At 43.2% G+C, this 16,357-nt stretch overlaps 1 protein-coding gene across 5 annotated transcripts in view; it reads left to right on the top strand.

Moving 5' to 3' along the window:
• fat3a (FAT atypical cadherin 3a) overlaps positions 1-16,357 on the top strand; it is a 126,901-nt gene that overhangs the window by 74,467 nt on the left and 36,077 nt on the right. For all 5 annotated transcript variants that reach the window (XM_071905366.2, XM_071905365.2, XM_078284096.1 and 2 more), the window contains 7 exons: positions 1,006-1,281; positions 4,468-4,678; positions 4,813-7,541; positions 7,702-9,070; positions 13,377-13,573; positions 13,786-13,939; positions 14,515-14,748. In XM_071905366.2, the coding sequence (XP_071761467.1) occupies positions 1,006-1,281; positions 4,468-4,678; positions 4,813-7,541; positions 7,702-9,070; positions 13,377-13,573; positions 13,786-13,939; positions 14,515-14,748 (5,170 nt within the window). The remainder of the gene's footprint in view (positions 1-1,005; positions 1,282-4,467; positions 4,679-4,812; positions 7,542-7,701; positions 9,071-13,376; positions 13,574-13,785; positions 13,940-14,514; positions 14,749-16,357) is intronic.

Raw genomic sequence — 16,357 nt, 5'->3', positions numbered from 1 at the left:
TTCTGTGTGTGTGCTACCTCCACCTAACAGTGCACATTGTCACTTTTATGACCCAGTAAGTTCTACTGCTACTACTGCTGCTATTCTGCACACCCTCTTAACGTTGGCATCCATACTTTTTCATACTTCAATTCATACATTATTACTGAAAGGGGGCATTAAGTGATCTATGACTTTTATCGCCCTCTATCGCCTCTCCATCTGTCTGTTCTTCTGTCTGTCTCCCTTCTCTTCCTATTTTTCATGAATCACGCTGCGTTTCATCACCGGTAATCTGTGACTCAGAAGTTTTCCATGAGTCACATCACACACCAACCACACACACACTTCATGAGTTCTCAACAGTCTGTACGATGACACACATTAAATGGTATTTCTTATTGCTTAGCATATGTTCTGTTGTGAACGTCATTCCAGTTGGACTAACGATAGCCAAAATCAAACAAGTGAGTGGTATTGTTTGTTTAAAACGTGATGCACATGGCCAAACCTTTCTCCAAACTGAGTCTCACTTTGTATTAGCATTGTCCCAGCTGAGCACAATGGTGGCATTTGTCAAATTGGAATAAAGGTATAAAAGAAACTGTTTGCATATTTTCAACCAATCACAATCCACTTAAATCTAGAAGACTAATGTTGTCTTGAATATGTCAGCAACATTCAGCTTACATTAGTGTGGGACACAAGGAGAGCTGGCTGAGATACATGGAGACAGCTGTGGTTATACTGAAGAGCTAGGAAGTAGAGTAACTATTCCCCAGGGAAACATTTAGTGACACAATATAAAAGTTGAATTACTAATATCTATGTAAGTCTGTAGAGCAGACTTACATATAATACATATAAATGGATTTAATTTTTTAACTTGCTATACTTTTAAAAGTGGAAAAAGTTGAGCGGCTAATTCCGCCTCATCAGGCCCGATCGCCCCAGCGTGAATAACAACCATTGTTTTTCTTTTCTCCCCTTCCTCCTTCCTCTCTCCATCCATCCCTCATTCTCCAGGTTCACATCACCGTCCTGGACAACAACGACAACGCTCCCATCTTCTCCCAGCCCACCTACGATGTCACCATCTCTGAAGACACACCCCCCGACACCGAGGTGGTCCAGGTCCTGGCATCGGACCGGGATGAGCATCACCGGCTGACCTACTCCCTGCAGAGCTCCATCGACCCCAGCAGCCTCCGTCTGTTCCGCATCCACCCCGCCCTGGGGACCGTCTACACCGCCCAGAGGCTGGACCATGAAGCCTGCACCCAGCACATCCTCACCGTCATGGTAAGACAAGCTTTGTCATTGGCTTTGTTTATATGCACACAGTAATGTGACTATTGCCAATACTCAACACTGAATGGGAATTAAGTAATGTGACTTTTGACTTCTATCAGCGACCAAGAAATTGCAACAATGTCCACAGGTCTCTGTAATTGAACAATAAAGTCACATATTCACAATAGAGAGGAGTAAGCTATCTAATTAGAGCAGAAGTCCAGCAGAAACATCTGGTGAAGAGGTAATATATCACCATGCAAAATACTAGAATAACAATACTGCTATGTAATTTGCTTTTTTTGGCTTGACAACAAGGCTTTTTATTGCCTGGTGTCCAGCCCTCATGAATCTCAGTCTTTAGCACTTTTTGAATTTGCATGTCGATTCATAGGGGTCTGGACACAAGCCTATTCACCGGCAGTTATTTTTAGACAGATACTGTCCGACATATCTGATTGGATGGTCGATGTACAGTAGGTGGGACAAACCTACTTATGATGTGCGTTACAGATCGACATCAACTACCAAAATGGCAGTGCCGGCAAAGGAATTGGATAATAGTGAGCAAGATTTAGCGATTTCGTCAGTCCTTAAAAAAATTAATGGCATCGATGAATTAAAACAGGAACAATCAGCATGTTTAAAAGCTCGGAAGTGAATGCCGCCATAATTGAGATTTGAGAAAATTTTGATAACTGACAACTACCAACCAACCAACCAATCGGTTGGGGCGAGAAATTGCATCAGTCTTTGATAGGCTTGCGTCCAGACCCCTATGAATTGCCATACAAATTCAAAAAGTGCTAAAGATTCATGGGGGCTGGACACCAGGCAAAGCTTTTTAGCCTTCGCAGCTGAAATGTGTTACAATGCCAGTCACCGCCGTCCATCATTGAGCAGTTGAAAATGCCAGTATGTGGGGGTGTCCTGAAATGTTACTATATTTTAAGAGCATAATGGCATTCATATAATCAGAGTATGATGTTTACAGGAGTCCTGCCTTACTCGCATTGTTGTCTTAATCGCATTACAGTCTTGTTTTGTGTGCATATAAATGTGGCCATTCATTCTTCTTGCTCATCCTGCTGTACGATGCTCACCCAGCATTTCTGATGGTTCCCAAACTGGCTAGAGCAACAGGTAGTGATGTCAAACCCTGTTTGGACCTGGCTCGCTGTCTTTGCACAGGCAGCAGAAGGTTAACCAGTGCTCAGATCAAGAAATATTTTCAGTTGAATTTAAATAGGTTGTTATAAAATCAAGAACATTAATCAACCAAGGACACTGGTCAAATAGCTGTCATTAAAGAGGCCCTGATTGGTCATTGACCTTGGGTGGTTAACGACACCCAAGGTCATTGACCACAAATTTCAAAGCAGAAATTTGTCAGGCAGAAAATAATTCCTGAGACTTGAATTCCTGCATCTCAGATGTAGAGCAGCAGAAGTGCCAGAGGCAATCTTGTTCTACCTGAGCTCATCATTTAGCAATTAAGCTAATTACTCCAAGCACCGAAGCAGCATGTACACCTCATCAGAGAATATCGGATGATTTTCTACTGACGCTACCAGAAATGTGTGTGAATTAGAGAAATATGGAGAAGTAGAAGTAGGAGAGGAGAGCGAGAGCAGGTGAGAGTAGGCCCTTGTCTCCGATTTCATTTGGGTTTGAGGTCATGGGCTTGCTCAACGCCAGTGTGTGTGTGTGTGTGTGTGTGCAAGGGCTGATGAGCGATGTCTTATGAGGGAGAATTTGCACTCTGAAATGAATCAGTCTGGTGCTCTTGTTTGACATGTCTGACTTGTCTTTTGGTTCAGTAGATAGAAAAAACAACTGTAGAAATAGGAAACACACTGGGTGCATTCCATTACATAATGATTTCTCCTCGCCTCCTCACCTCCTCGCCTTGCGTCTCCTCATCGACTCCTCAGTGAAAGGTCTCGGGGGAAACGAGTCCTCGCACGCGCCACATTAAAGTGACGTTTGAAGTGTGGAATGCACCCACTCTCTTCCAACACTGTTTTAATGTTTTCTCAAATCAGTTAATCTCTGGAAAAATATAATTGTTGATCTAATGTAGTCATTTTGCATCGTTTCCTTCACTGATGATCAGCAGTACTGATGTCAGTATGGCTGACACTTCCATCCAAGAGGGGAGATATTTTAGCTTGAATCAGGTGCACTGATTAAATTTGGCATTATCTAGTTCAGCAGGTAGATAGCATCTATAATCTTCTGCATTGTGTGCCGGAAAAAGAGAGGGAGAAGGGCAGAGAGAACACACAGTTTACATGCATGTGTGTGAATGTTGTGCATTTGGAAAACCACATGGGCTTTGATATGATCCTTATCTCATAATTAAAAGTCCACATAGAGGAAATTAAATGACAAACACAACTCTGGATAGTGACTACATACAGTATAGCTATTACACTAGCAATTATATGATTCCCTGACCAAGATCATGCTTTCAGCAATTTCTGTAATATTTGTTATTGTGATGGCTTTTGTAATGAATTGAGACCAAAGCATATACCATTTTCCATGAGAGTTAAAAAGCAAGACAATTCTGTCTAAACAAAAACAGTGTTTCAATTGCTTCCTATACAGCAATTGATCCAGTGGCACACAGTTTTGTTGTCTTATTCAGGCCAGGCTATTCACACTGGCAAGTCTATTGGTCTGTGTTTAATAGTGGGGTAGCATTTCATAATGCAAAGGAACAGTGCTTATTTAGATGCTAATACTATCCTATTTATACTTACGCTGTGTGGCACCTCATACGAGACTGAGGTTTGCCTCTGATCTCATTGAGTTGTTTTTGAGAGTCTTGGATCAAGGCATAAATATCAATCTCATTAGCCCAGTAATTCTCATCTTCTCTTCCAGTGTTGGGATTACTTGGTCCCAAAGGGCCTATAACAGTTGTAAAGTGACACTCCATTTCCATTTCATTGGAAGCTGTGGCTGAGTTAAAAGCTACTCCAAGCTGTTTCCCTTTTTTTTTTTTTTTGGACAAAAGACCCCCCACTTTGAACCATAATCAAGTTTGTTTATCCATCAGTCATCTTATAAAGTGTCAAAGCAAATTTAGATTAATTTTGAATTTGTCCCCTCTTTATTGATATTGAAGTCAGTAATCATGTATGTGCTCCAGTGTTGATAATAACTCAGAGCATGTTTCTTCTACAGGTGAAGGACCAAGAGTTCCCATACAGAAGGAATCTGGCTCGTGTGTTGATAGAGGTGGAAGACGTAAATGACCATGTACCAATCTTTACCAGTGCTCTGTATGAAGGCTCTGTCTATGAGTCAGCAGCAGTGGGATCAGCCGTGGTCCAAGTCACCGCCCTGGACAAAGACAAAGGCGAAAATGCAGAGTTACACTTCTCTATTGAAGGAGGTAGGCACCTCTGAAAATTAAATGAATATCTTTGTTCTTGTATGTTGAAATGTTTTATACACTTTAAGTCATTGCTCTTAAATGAACTATCACATTGACATCAGTTTTTTTCTTTCTTTTTGATTTTCCAACAGGGAACGCTGGAAATGCATTCCTTATTGAGCCTGTTTTGGGTATCATCACTGTTGCACGTGACCTGGACTTGTCCACCATTGGCCAATATGTTCTCACTGTCAGAGTCACTGACAATGGCTCCCCACCCCTGTCCACCACCACCATAGTGCGTATTGCTGTCACCCTCTCTGATAATGCTGGCCCAAAGTTCCCCCAGCCAGAGTACCAGGCCGAGATCACAGAGAACATGGTAGTAGGAAACTCTGTCACCACAGTCACTGCAGTCAGCCAGTCCACTCTGACTTATGATATCAAGCAGGGCAACACCGATCGTATCTTCCGGATAAATCAGTACAGCGGAGTGATCACCACTCAAAAGCCCCTAGATTATGAGACTGCAATGTCTTACTCCCTAACAGTCCAGGCCACCAACATGGCTGGCATGGCCTCCAATGCCTCCCTGCTCATCCAGGTAGTGGACGAGAATGACAACCCACCGGTGTTCCAGCAGCTTCGCTATCGTGGGAGCATCAGTGAGGCTGCACCGGTCAACAGCGTAGTCCTGAACTCAGATGACTCACCATTAGTAATCAAGGCCACGGATGCTGACCACAACCAAAATGCTCTTTTGGTCTACCAAATTGTTGAGGACACTGCAAAAATGTTCTTCACAGTTGACTCTGGAACTGGCTCTATCAGAACCATTGCTAATCTAGACCATGAGACTTTTGCTAGCTTCCACTTCCATGTTCATGTGAGGGACAATGGCAGGCCACAGTTGACAGCAGACAGTCCAACCGAGGTCACAATACAAGTGATTGACACCAACGATTCACCACCTCGCTTCACCCAGGATGCCTATGAAACAGTCCTGCTACTCCCCACCTATGTGGGAGTAGAAGCTCTGCAGGTTTCAGCCATAGACCCTGACAGAAATGTCCCCACAGAGCTTACCTACTCTCTGACAGACGGAGTACTGGAGCACTTTGCCATTGAATCCTCCAGTGGGATCATCACAGTCAAAAACAGCAACTTCTCCAAAGAGCGTTTCCGCTTCAATGTCAAAGTCTCAGATGGGAAGTTCTCCAGCACAGCTCTGATCACCATTCTTGTTCGAGAAGCTCTGGACTCTGGTCTGAGTTTTGCCCACAGCCTCTACTCTTCATCCATTCAAGAGAATGTCACAAATATCACCAAAGTGGCTGTGGTCAATGCAGTGGGAAACCGTCTCAATGAACCATTGAAGTACACCTTGTTGAATGCTGGCATACGCTTTAGAATCCGACCAACTTCTGGTGTGATTCAAACCACAGGAATTCCCTTTGACCGTGAAGAGCAAGAGTTCTACGAACTGGTGGTTGAGGCAGGAAGGGAACATGACCATCTGCGCGTGGCCAGAGTTATGGTGAGAGTACAAGTGGAGGACATCAATGACAATACCCCTGTGTTTGTTGGACTTCCCTATTACGCAGCTGTTCAAGTAGAAGCTGAGCCAGGATCACCCATTTTCAGAGTCATGGCTGTAGACCGTGACAAAGGGATTAATGGAGAGGTGTCTTACTACCTGATGGATGACCATGGTCATTTTGAAATCGATCGGCAAACAGGCAGTCTCAGCCTCAAGAGGGCGTTTGAGTCTGACTTATCCAATGTGGAATACCAAATGGTGATATATGCCAGAGATGGTGGTTACCCACCGCTTTCATCTACTGTTGAGTTCCCCATCACTGTAGTTAACAAAGCCATGCCTGTCTTTGACAAATCGTTCTATTCTGTTTCTGTGAATGAGGATGTGGCAGTGCACACACCTATCCTTGGTATCAATGCAACTAGTCCCGAAGGCCAAAACATTATCTACACCATTGTTGATGGTGATCCATCTCTTCAGTTTGACATTGGCTTTGATACTGGAGTCATAAGTGTCATCCACTCTTTGGACTATGAAGTAGCATCATCTTACCGCCTGACCATTAGAGCCACAGACTATCTGACTGGTGCCCGTGCTGAGGTGGATGTAGATGTGATTGTTCAGGATGTAAATGACAACCCTCCCATGTTTGAAAATATGTCTTACAGGGCAGCTTTGTCTGAAACAGCCATGATTGGAACTCCAGCACTTCAAGTAATTGCCACTGACAAAGATTCAGAAAAGAACAACATTGTCCGTTACCAGATCTTCTCAGATGTGCACAACAGCACAGACTACTTCCACATTGATAGTAGTAGTGGCTTAATCCTGACTGCACGTATGCTAGATCATGAACTAGTTCAGAACTATGACTTCACCATCAGGGCTACCGATAATGGCTTCCCACCTTTGAGTAGCGAAGTATCAGTCATAGTTGTGGTGAATGACATGAATGATAATCCTCCAATCTTTAATCAGCTGCTCTATGAGGCGTACGTGAGTGAGTTAGCACCTAGGGGTCACTTTGTAACCTGTGTCCAGGCTTCGGATGCTGACAGCTCAGATTTTGACAAGTTGGAGTACAGCATTTTGTCAGGGAATGAGAGGATGAACTTTGTGATGGACACAAAGACAGGAATCATAACTCTGTCCAGTCATCGTAAGCAAAGGATGGAGCCTGCCTACAGTCTGAATGTTTCAGTGTCTGATGGGGTCTTCACCAGCACAGCACAGGTTCATGTTAAGGTGCTGGGGGCCAATCTGTACAGCCCAGTGTTTGGACTGAATACATATGAGGCAGAGTTAAGGGAGAATGCTGCTGTGGGCACCAAAGTTATACAGGTAAGAACCACTGGTAAATCGTTGAAAGAAAGGAGTTCATGTTTTCTTGCAATAATTTCAATACAACAACAACATCAATAATACTTATTATGATTATTATACAATGTCCCTGTCTGTTTTTCAATACTTGGCTAAGACAATGTTTATCTATTATTTCCAGGTGAAGGCAACTGATGCAGACCCTGGAGTGTTGGGACACATCACTTATTCCTTTGTTAATGACGTGGGTAAGGACCAGTTTAGCATCGATGGAAATGGTCAGATCACCACCATAGAAAAGCTTGATCGGGAGGATCCAGCCAATAAGGACATAGTTCTGACAGTGGCAGCCCAAGACTCGGGTGGACGTGTCTCTTACTGTGCAGTACAAGTTACTCTGTTGGATGACAACGATAATGTACCTCGCTTCCGTGCTACAGAATACAGAGCTTCAGTGAAATCTGATGTGGCTAAAGGTTTTTTGGTAACCCAGATCCAGGCTTATGATCCTGATGATGGCGCCAATGCCAGAGTGACATATTCGCTTTACAGTGAGGCACATATCCCTGTGGTGGATATTTTGGAGATAGACCCTGACAACGGCTGGATGGTGACTAAAGGCAGCTTTAGCCACTTGAGGAACTCAGTATTATCTTTTTTTGTGAAGGCTGTGGATGGAGGTATTCCAATGAGGCACTCTCTGGTATCTGTCTACATCCATGTTGTGGCTCCAGATGCCCTTATCCCATCCTTCAGCCAACCCCAGTACTCGTTTAGCATGCCAGAGGACACCCCCATAGGTGCAGCTATTGGGACAGTGCGCCTCAACACTCCTGGATACATCTCACTCTCAGTTACCTTTGCCCTAGTTAACGGAGAGACTGGAGAAAACAACCAAGATGGTGTGTTTGTGGTAGAAAAGGATACAGGTGCCATCAAGCTTGATAAGCCCTTGGACCATGAGGTCATCAAAGCCTACCACTTCAAAGTCACTGCCACTGTTCAACAGGCTAAGTTGGATTCTGTGACCACTGTTGATGTTGAACTGAAAGTGTTGGATCTGAACGACAACAAACCAGCCTTTGAGTCCAACTCATATGAGGCCACAGTCATGGAGGGAATGCCCATTGGAACCAGAATCATCCAAGTCCAAGCACTGGATCCAGACTCAGGGGCCAATGGCCAGGTGACATACAGTCTTGGAGCATCAACCCAGCCAGAGAGGCAGTCAGACAGATCAGTTGGCACCTTTAGTATTGACAGCAACACAGGCTGGATCTCCACACTCAAGGACCTGGATCATGAGTCCAATCCGTCGTATACATTCACAGTGGTGGCTTTAGACCTCGGGGAGACCCTAGCTCTTTCCAGTACCACCACAGTGACAGTGGCGGTGTTGGACATCAATGACAACCCGCCCAGGTTCCTGGAAGAGCGCTACCGTGGTTCGGTTCGGGAGAGCGACCCACCAGGGGAGGTGGTGGCTGTGCTGAACACCAGAGATGATGACAGCTCTGCTGTCAACCGACAAGTCAGTTACCACATAACTGGTGAGTATCTCTGGACACATCTGTCATTGTGTAATGGCTTGTCTATCTGTCTGCATTGTGTTTCTGCCATCATTGCTGCCTGAAAGCCACTGTGTGTCTGGCTGTCTGGCTATTGGCTCGTTTACCCAAGATAGTTGTCAGACTCATCAGTATGCTGCCTGGCTCATTTCCAAGCCATCATAACACCCATGAATAAACATGAAGAGGGAACTCATAACACTAAATTAAAGACGTGATTCAATATATAATTCATGAATTTTCTATGGGGGCTTCCAAAGAATGTGTACATGCATGCCGGTATTCCAGGCCTGATTGAGCAACAAGCATCATGCCGTGATAAAAATTTCAGTAGTGCTGCCCTGCCAGATAAGCATTTTTTTTTCACGACAAAATATTAGCATTCAACACCCCCTGACATTTGCCCAAAGGTCAAAGAGACAGTAAATAGAGTTAGAGTAAACAGTTTAAAGACTAAAGTACCTCCGGCACATATAATGAAAGCCACCTTGAACATGTTAAGTCCTCAATTTTCTCTCTTGCCTCTACTGCAATGGATGTTTTTCATAAGGTAAGCTTGACACCAGTCTAAAGAAGCTGCAGTATTTTAACTGGATTGTGGTTGACCCAGACAAATCAATGGGAGTTCAATGGCATAACGTTCTCCAAATGTGTAGGAGATAAAATGTTATTTGATTTGTTACATGCCCCTCTCTGGAAATGGCATAACGTTCTCCAAATGTGTAGGAGATAAAATGTTATTTGATTTGTTACATGCCCCTCTCTGGAAAATGAAAAACAAAGGCTCGAGGCACAAAAAGACAAAGATATCAGAGGCAAAAGAAGGAGAGAAAAGGAAGAAATAGAGAAAGATAGAAGCAGGATGAATACTAAAGTTGTGTTAATAATAGGGATGGTGATCAAAGGACTGACTTTGCTGATTTGTTCTCTGCTAATTGACAAGCCAGGAGGTAATAATGAAGTTGGGACGCCCCGAGAGACTAAGACAGAGGACCACCATGCCGACGGGAGATAGAGAGCTAATGAAGGACTTTTAATAGGAAGGAAATCCTCCGCTGAATGGCATTCTAATGAGTATCACCCAGACAGATGGAGTGAATGAAAGACATGTGAGTGATGTGACCTTATAGATGACAGCGAAAGAGAAAAGGAGAGAGGAGGAATGAGCTGTGGCTACACTGCAGGGAGAGAAAGTATAAAAGATATAGCTAAAAGAAATACGCAAGTAAAACCAAGCAAATGAACTGTGTTGAAAATACAGACAAATGTGACCTTTCTCACTTCTGAAAGAGACAGCCACTTGATGTTACTCAGTATAAAGGTGTAGGCAGCAAACCAAGACAGAACATAGACAGGAATATTTTCCCTTGCTGTGAAAAGATAAGCTTGGCCTTATCCGTTATGATACAGATGTTGCATGATAGAAGAAAAGACATTTGATTTGAAGTTGCAAACAGCAGCTTAACTTCTGGAGTATTATTGTTTGTTTGTATTTTGTATGGGCTCAGCATTCTTCGGGCGTAATCGTTGTGCCAAAGCTATATTGTATCCAAGATATCATCACTTCCATTTAAGTGAAACAGGGTTTTCACACCTTGATGGAAGTCAGGGAATTTGGGATATGGCTTCAGGCACTAACATTCTGCCACTCACAAAGGCTTGTTTATGATTTGTTAGTGTTTGTGTGTGTGCACGTGAATGTTTAATAGATGAGATAACATGAAAGTTAAGTGTAAACCAAACTGCGTTGTAGCCCCTGAATGATTTAGTGTTTGTGTAACATGTCATGCTGTAGCTCTTGTGGTTGGCTGAATGCTAACTGCGCGGTGCATGGTGATGTATTTAGTCCTCAAAATGTTGGATCTTATCTGCCATGTCCCTTGTAAAAGATCACAAACACAAAAGGAGTGTGGGGAAGGTGGTGGATCCTATCATATTCTTCAATTCACTTTATACTTTTTGTAGAAGGTCTGTTCACCAGAACATTGTTTTTGCCTTGTAGATCTAAGGTAGCAAGTATACCAGTGTGCTTGGCCAGCTCAAAATGTACTAGACACTCCCAGCAGATAAAAATCATGTAATAGTCCTCTAGACAAGTCTTGATTGTTTTAGCCAGTGATAACCTAACCTCCAGCATTCATTTACACTGTCAGTTTAGAATGGCGTGATAGTGTTAATTTGATAGTATTATCTAAGATATTACCCCTAAGCCTGAATTCTGCAGTGCTCTGTTGGAAAAGCTTCTGTATTCTATTGAATTCAATGTAATTAGACCTTTGAAAGGAGGCATGAGTGAACGGCTATCACTAATCCATAGTTCTAGCGGACCTATCCTGTTAATGATGAGCAGACCATTTGCAATAGAGTGTGAACATGTCCATTTTCAAACCTAATACACACTCACCAGACTGTTTATTAGTCATCATTTCCTCCTTGGCAGGTGAATGATGTTAAATGTGTTGGTGATTAAATCTGAGTGTGTTTGTGTGTGTGTGTGTGTGTGTGTGTGTGTGTGTGTGTGTCTGTGTGTCTGTGTGTGTGTGTGTGCAATCCTAGCCCTGTCACAGCAGGACTAGTCTGTAATTAGAGAGGTGAAGAGGTTGCTGATAAGGAGCTGATGCTGAAGAGCTTTCGAGACTCAGTTTTTAGCACTGAGGCCCACACACACACACACACACACACACACACACACTGAGCATCTGCACTTGGTTTTAGTGTGAGTGTTATAGTGAAGAGGTGTAAGTGTGAAGTGGTGATGCTCAGGGAGCCTGTCCATCTCTTGTTCACTCTACCAACATCTATCTCCCTCTAACCTCTTCTCTCTTCAGCCTGTCTGTCTCACACATATATATGTGGAAGGATGGGTGGAAGTGAATACTGCACATATTGTACCATATCTTATGGTATATACTATATCCTGGGGGTGGACAAATAAGGTAAACAGCTAACAATATGTGAATATCAAGTATGTCTACGAAGGAGTAGAACAGCTTCAGTCCTCCTGGTCCTGCTGTCATCCTGCATCCTGAACTGTGTACTGGACTATTGGACCTTTCTTCAAGAGGGAAAGCCTCCAGGTGTTTGAGGGATGAAGAAAGTGGAAATCCACTTCCCATAAAGTTTCAATGATGTGTAGATCTGCTGACTGGGGAGGCCATGGAGGGAGTTTGACTTCACCCTGCTGTTCATGAAACCAGCAGTGTGGATCATCTTGGAATATGGGAACATTAGCTTCAGTCCTCCTTGGATGCTGTCATCAAGTCCTGAACTGTGCTGTTGTTGTTGAGACTGAGTCACAGAGGTGTTCAATTCTGTGATAATGTTTGAGTCTGTAGATTTGTGGTGTTTACCAACTATCCTGTAAAGTGTCCATCTGTTCCTGACCTTCCAATTTCCTCCACTATTCCTCTTTGCCGATGCAGTTTATCTGTTTGACAAACTGTTCCACACTATTCTCATGACACATTATATAATTTAATATTTTGTGTCACCGATGCCCTATGAATATTTGTCCTCTGTGAGCTCTGTTAGCTGCCTCACATTGCTTTGAAAACTCACATATTAGTGGTGATTGTCAGATCTGTTTTAAAGCTCACACAGACTACTAATTGGCATTCAACTTAATAAACTGCCTTTGTAATTTTGAAATTTAGTTACTTAGAAGTTAAAGTCCTTGTTTCATGTTTCAATATTTTGTCCCCCTGTATATATACGTGGTACTACTACTTCCGCCCATCCCATCCATCTCCAAGCGAGGATGGAGGTTTGTGCTATTTTGACTTGACGGTCCAGTTAAATGGGTCAGCAGCCGCCCAACGCTCTCATAAATCACCCGGCTGTATTCTGGTCTGACCTTCATTGATTGCTGCACTGTTAATTTCCGTGCACTGTCCACATAAAGCAGATGCTTATGGTAATTGCAGTAATCGTTGAGTTTTAATCGGACAATTGCTTCCATGGAAGCAGTGGGTCAAGAAATTGACTAGCTAGTACATTTTGGTGCATTGATGAGTGTGTTGTGTCTTGTGTGTGAGTGTGTGTGTGTGCATGTGTCTTCATGTTTTTTTTTTTTTTTTTTTTATACAGTGGAAGGGTAATTTGTGTTTTCCAACTGCACAGTTAAATACATAATTGTGATGATAGTTATTATTTATGATCATGTGCATGTCTGTTTCTGTTGTGCTGTTGTGTCAACTGGCTGCCTCCTAGTTTACTTACATGTATAATGTCTATCTACTCTGCTTTTCCTCTCTCTCTCTCTCTCTCTCTCTCTCTCTCTCTTCGCCAGGTGGGAATCGTTGTGGTGTGTTTGCGCTGGGTCTGGTTCAGGGTGAATGGAAGATGTATGTGAAGGGACCGCTGGACAGGGAAGATCGTGACCTCTACATTCTTAATGTCACCGCTAGCGACGGACTCTTTGTTACCCAGGCAACAGTGGAGGTGATGGTGACCGACACCAATGACAACAGCCCCGTCTGCGACCAGGTGAGAAATAAAACTACCTGGTAACCGGGCTAGTAGTCATACTCTGGTTAAGGTCTTATTCAGGATAATCTTTTTCCATGAACCTGATACCCTGTGATTGATCGAGTCCCCCTCCCTCTTTGGCTGAGCAATAGTAGCTTATTTCTAATACAGGGGAAAGAAATGATGATCCTGTGTGTGTGTCTGTGTCTGTGTCTGTGTTGTGTATACAGGCTGTGTACACTGCCTCCATCCCAGAGGACCTCCCAGTCAACAGAGTGGTGCTGAGGGTGGGGGCTACAGATGCTGATGTGGGTGTCAGTGCCTGGATCCAGTATACCTTACATGGTCCTGGATCCCAGGACTTCAGCATGGATATGGACACCGGTAGGGACATGCCGTGGCTTTAAAAATGCACCAATACCACTTATACAGCAACAAGACCGATGTCAAGAACTAACCTTTTAGCACAGGCTGAGGCTGTATTCCAGTCCTATTAGTCTTAGCAGAATAACAAAGATTTAGACCATTAGTTTTTGATGATTGGACAAAAACAAGTGAGATGTAATCCATTTTTCTCTATTAGACAGAACTAATATTCTTCTATATTCTGCTATTCATCTGATATCCATTATCATGGCTTCCTAGTGCTGCACATTTTATTTGAATTAATTCATTCTGCTTTATTCGCCTACTCCTTTTCAGGGTGGTGGGGGCTAGAGCCTATCCCAGCATGCATTAAGACACCCTGTATAGGTCTCCACACATTTATACCTATGGACAATTTAGAGTGTCCAATCCACCTGACTGTGGGAGGAAACCCAGGAGAACATGGGGAGAACATGCAAACTCCTCACAGAAAGGACCGGGAATTTAACCCACAACCTTTAGGCTGGGTGCAAACCACTGAGACACCATGTTTGACTTCATCTCTATATCTCTGTTGTTTCCAACCTGTCCAGGTGAGGTAAAGACGGCGGTGGCTCTGGATCGGGAGAAGACGCCCGCCTACCGGCTGGTCGCCCAGGCGACGGACGGTGGTGGGCGGTGGTGCCGTGCCGAGGTGCAGCTGACGGTGACGGATGTGAATGACAACCCGCCCATTTTCACCCTGCCACAGTATACCGCCAGTGTCTATGAAGACACTGCCACCAAAGCCCTGCTGACCCGTATCCAGGCCATAGACCCTGATGAAGGTGACCAGGCTTCTTTGCCACTATGCCTGTCGCTCTCTGGAGAGACAGGAAGACAGTCAGACAGGGTGAAAGACAGTCAGACAGACAAGCAGACAGAAAGACTAACTCACTAACACGTTAACTCAGTGTCCCAGTACTCAGGTTATTGACTGTATCTACACCAGCAGTAAATAAAAAGGCTGCTGAACTATGACCTCTAGTCAGTGATCATCATGAGGCACACAACCACAAAAGTATTCATTTATGCTTTTCCCCCTTAAAACAACCTATAGTCACATAACTTACATCAGTTTGATACTACTTACTATGATATATACTCTGAATTTCATATCATGAAGCTTTATGTCAGCCCAAAGAGGTAAGTAAGCTAAGTTTACCCTCCACCACATACATGATCTACACCTACAGTTCCATACCAAGAGTGAGAGCTCCTCCCAGTTTGCTGTTAGCGCTGGTTCATATCAGGGTTCTCACACAGGTTTGGAAAGTATGGAAAGGTATCAAAAATGATCATGAAATTTTCCATGTCTTAAAGAATATTGAAAAAAACACAAAAGGATCAGTAACATTAGTATATCTACGTATATACACAGATATGTAATGCTATAAGTGATAATTCTGCAATGTCTAAAAATTTTAAAGTATGGAATTTGAAAATGGAAATTGTGTAGGAACCCTGTGTTAGTCATCACCGTCCAGTTGGAGGAACAAGAAACCACAGCCAACAAAATGTCACACCTGTCCACACACTGTAACTGCAATCCGAGTTTAACACCTAAAGGCATATACCCATTGTTGGGGAGTAGTTTAAACAATGTTCTCACACCAAACATTTTCTCTTAATTTAAAGGAGCTGGGCTTCTTGTGACTCAAACAAAAAAAGTTCATCTTTGCCAGCCAAGTCCAGCCTCGCTCCTCCACCTCTTCTACTGTTTCATCATTCAGACACAAACAAAAGCAGCTAGCTTAGCGCTGCATATTGCATTACAATACATGTAACTGATATGCTAGCTAAAATGGCTAAATATAGCCTGGCATTTGTTAGCAATGTAGAGCAAATGGCCTAGAGGAGCAACATTAGCAATTTGGATAGTGTTTTTCAGAGTTTATTACTTTTCTGACACTTTGAGGTGTAGTTAACTAGGCTACTGCAACTACAAACTAGTTTTGTCTATAAAAAATTTACAAGGCAGATATTACAAAGAGCCTTTTATTTCTTCATGTTAAGTTTGCATACGGCAGAAAGTTACCATTCCTTCCACTTTTCTCTGTGAAGAAGGCCAAATAGTGTAGTTTGGTTTGGGTTTAGGTCCAGACTGAGTGTAAATATAGGAGTCAGACGTTACATCCAGCAGAAAGTTAGTGTGATGAAGCCAGATAGGGTTATTTGGTTTGGACTCTAGTTTCTGGCAAGCAGCTGTTGGAGTGTGGCCATTTAGAAACACAGTCAACATTCCTCCACTTTATTTCTATTAAAATACTTTTTATAGCCTGTGTTCAGCACTTTGTAACTTTAGGAAAAGCGCTATACAAATACAATTATCATTAAAGCTGCAAGCAGCGATGATCGGGCCCTCGCACTTTGCGCACGTCGGGTTGTGCTGCAGCC

Source organism: Centroberyx gerrardi, chromosome 6 (genome assembly GCF_048128805.1).
Source record: "Centroberyx gerrardi isolate f3 chromosome 6, fCenGer3.hap1.cur.20231027, whole genome shotgun sequence".
NCBI lineage: Eukaryota > Metazoa > Chordata > Actinopteri > Beryciformes > Berycidae > Centroberyx > Centroberyx gerrardi.
The sequence above is the reverse complement of the archived record's forward strand: the minus strand, read 5'-3'. Positions and strand labels throughout refer to the sequence as shown.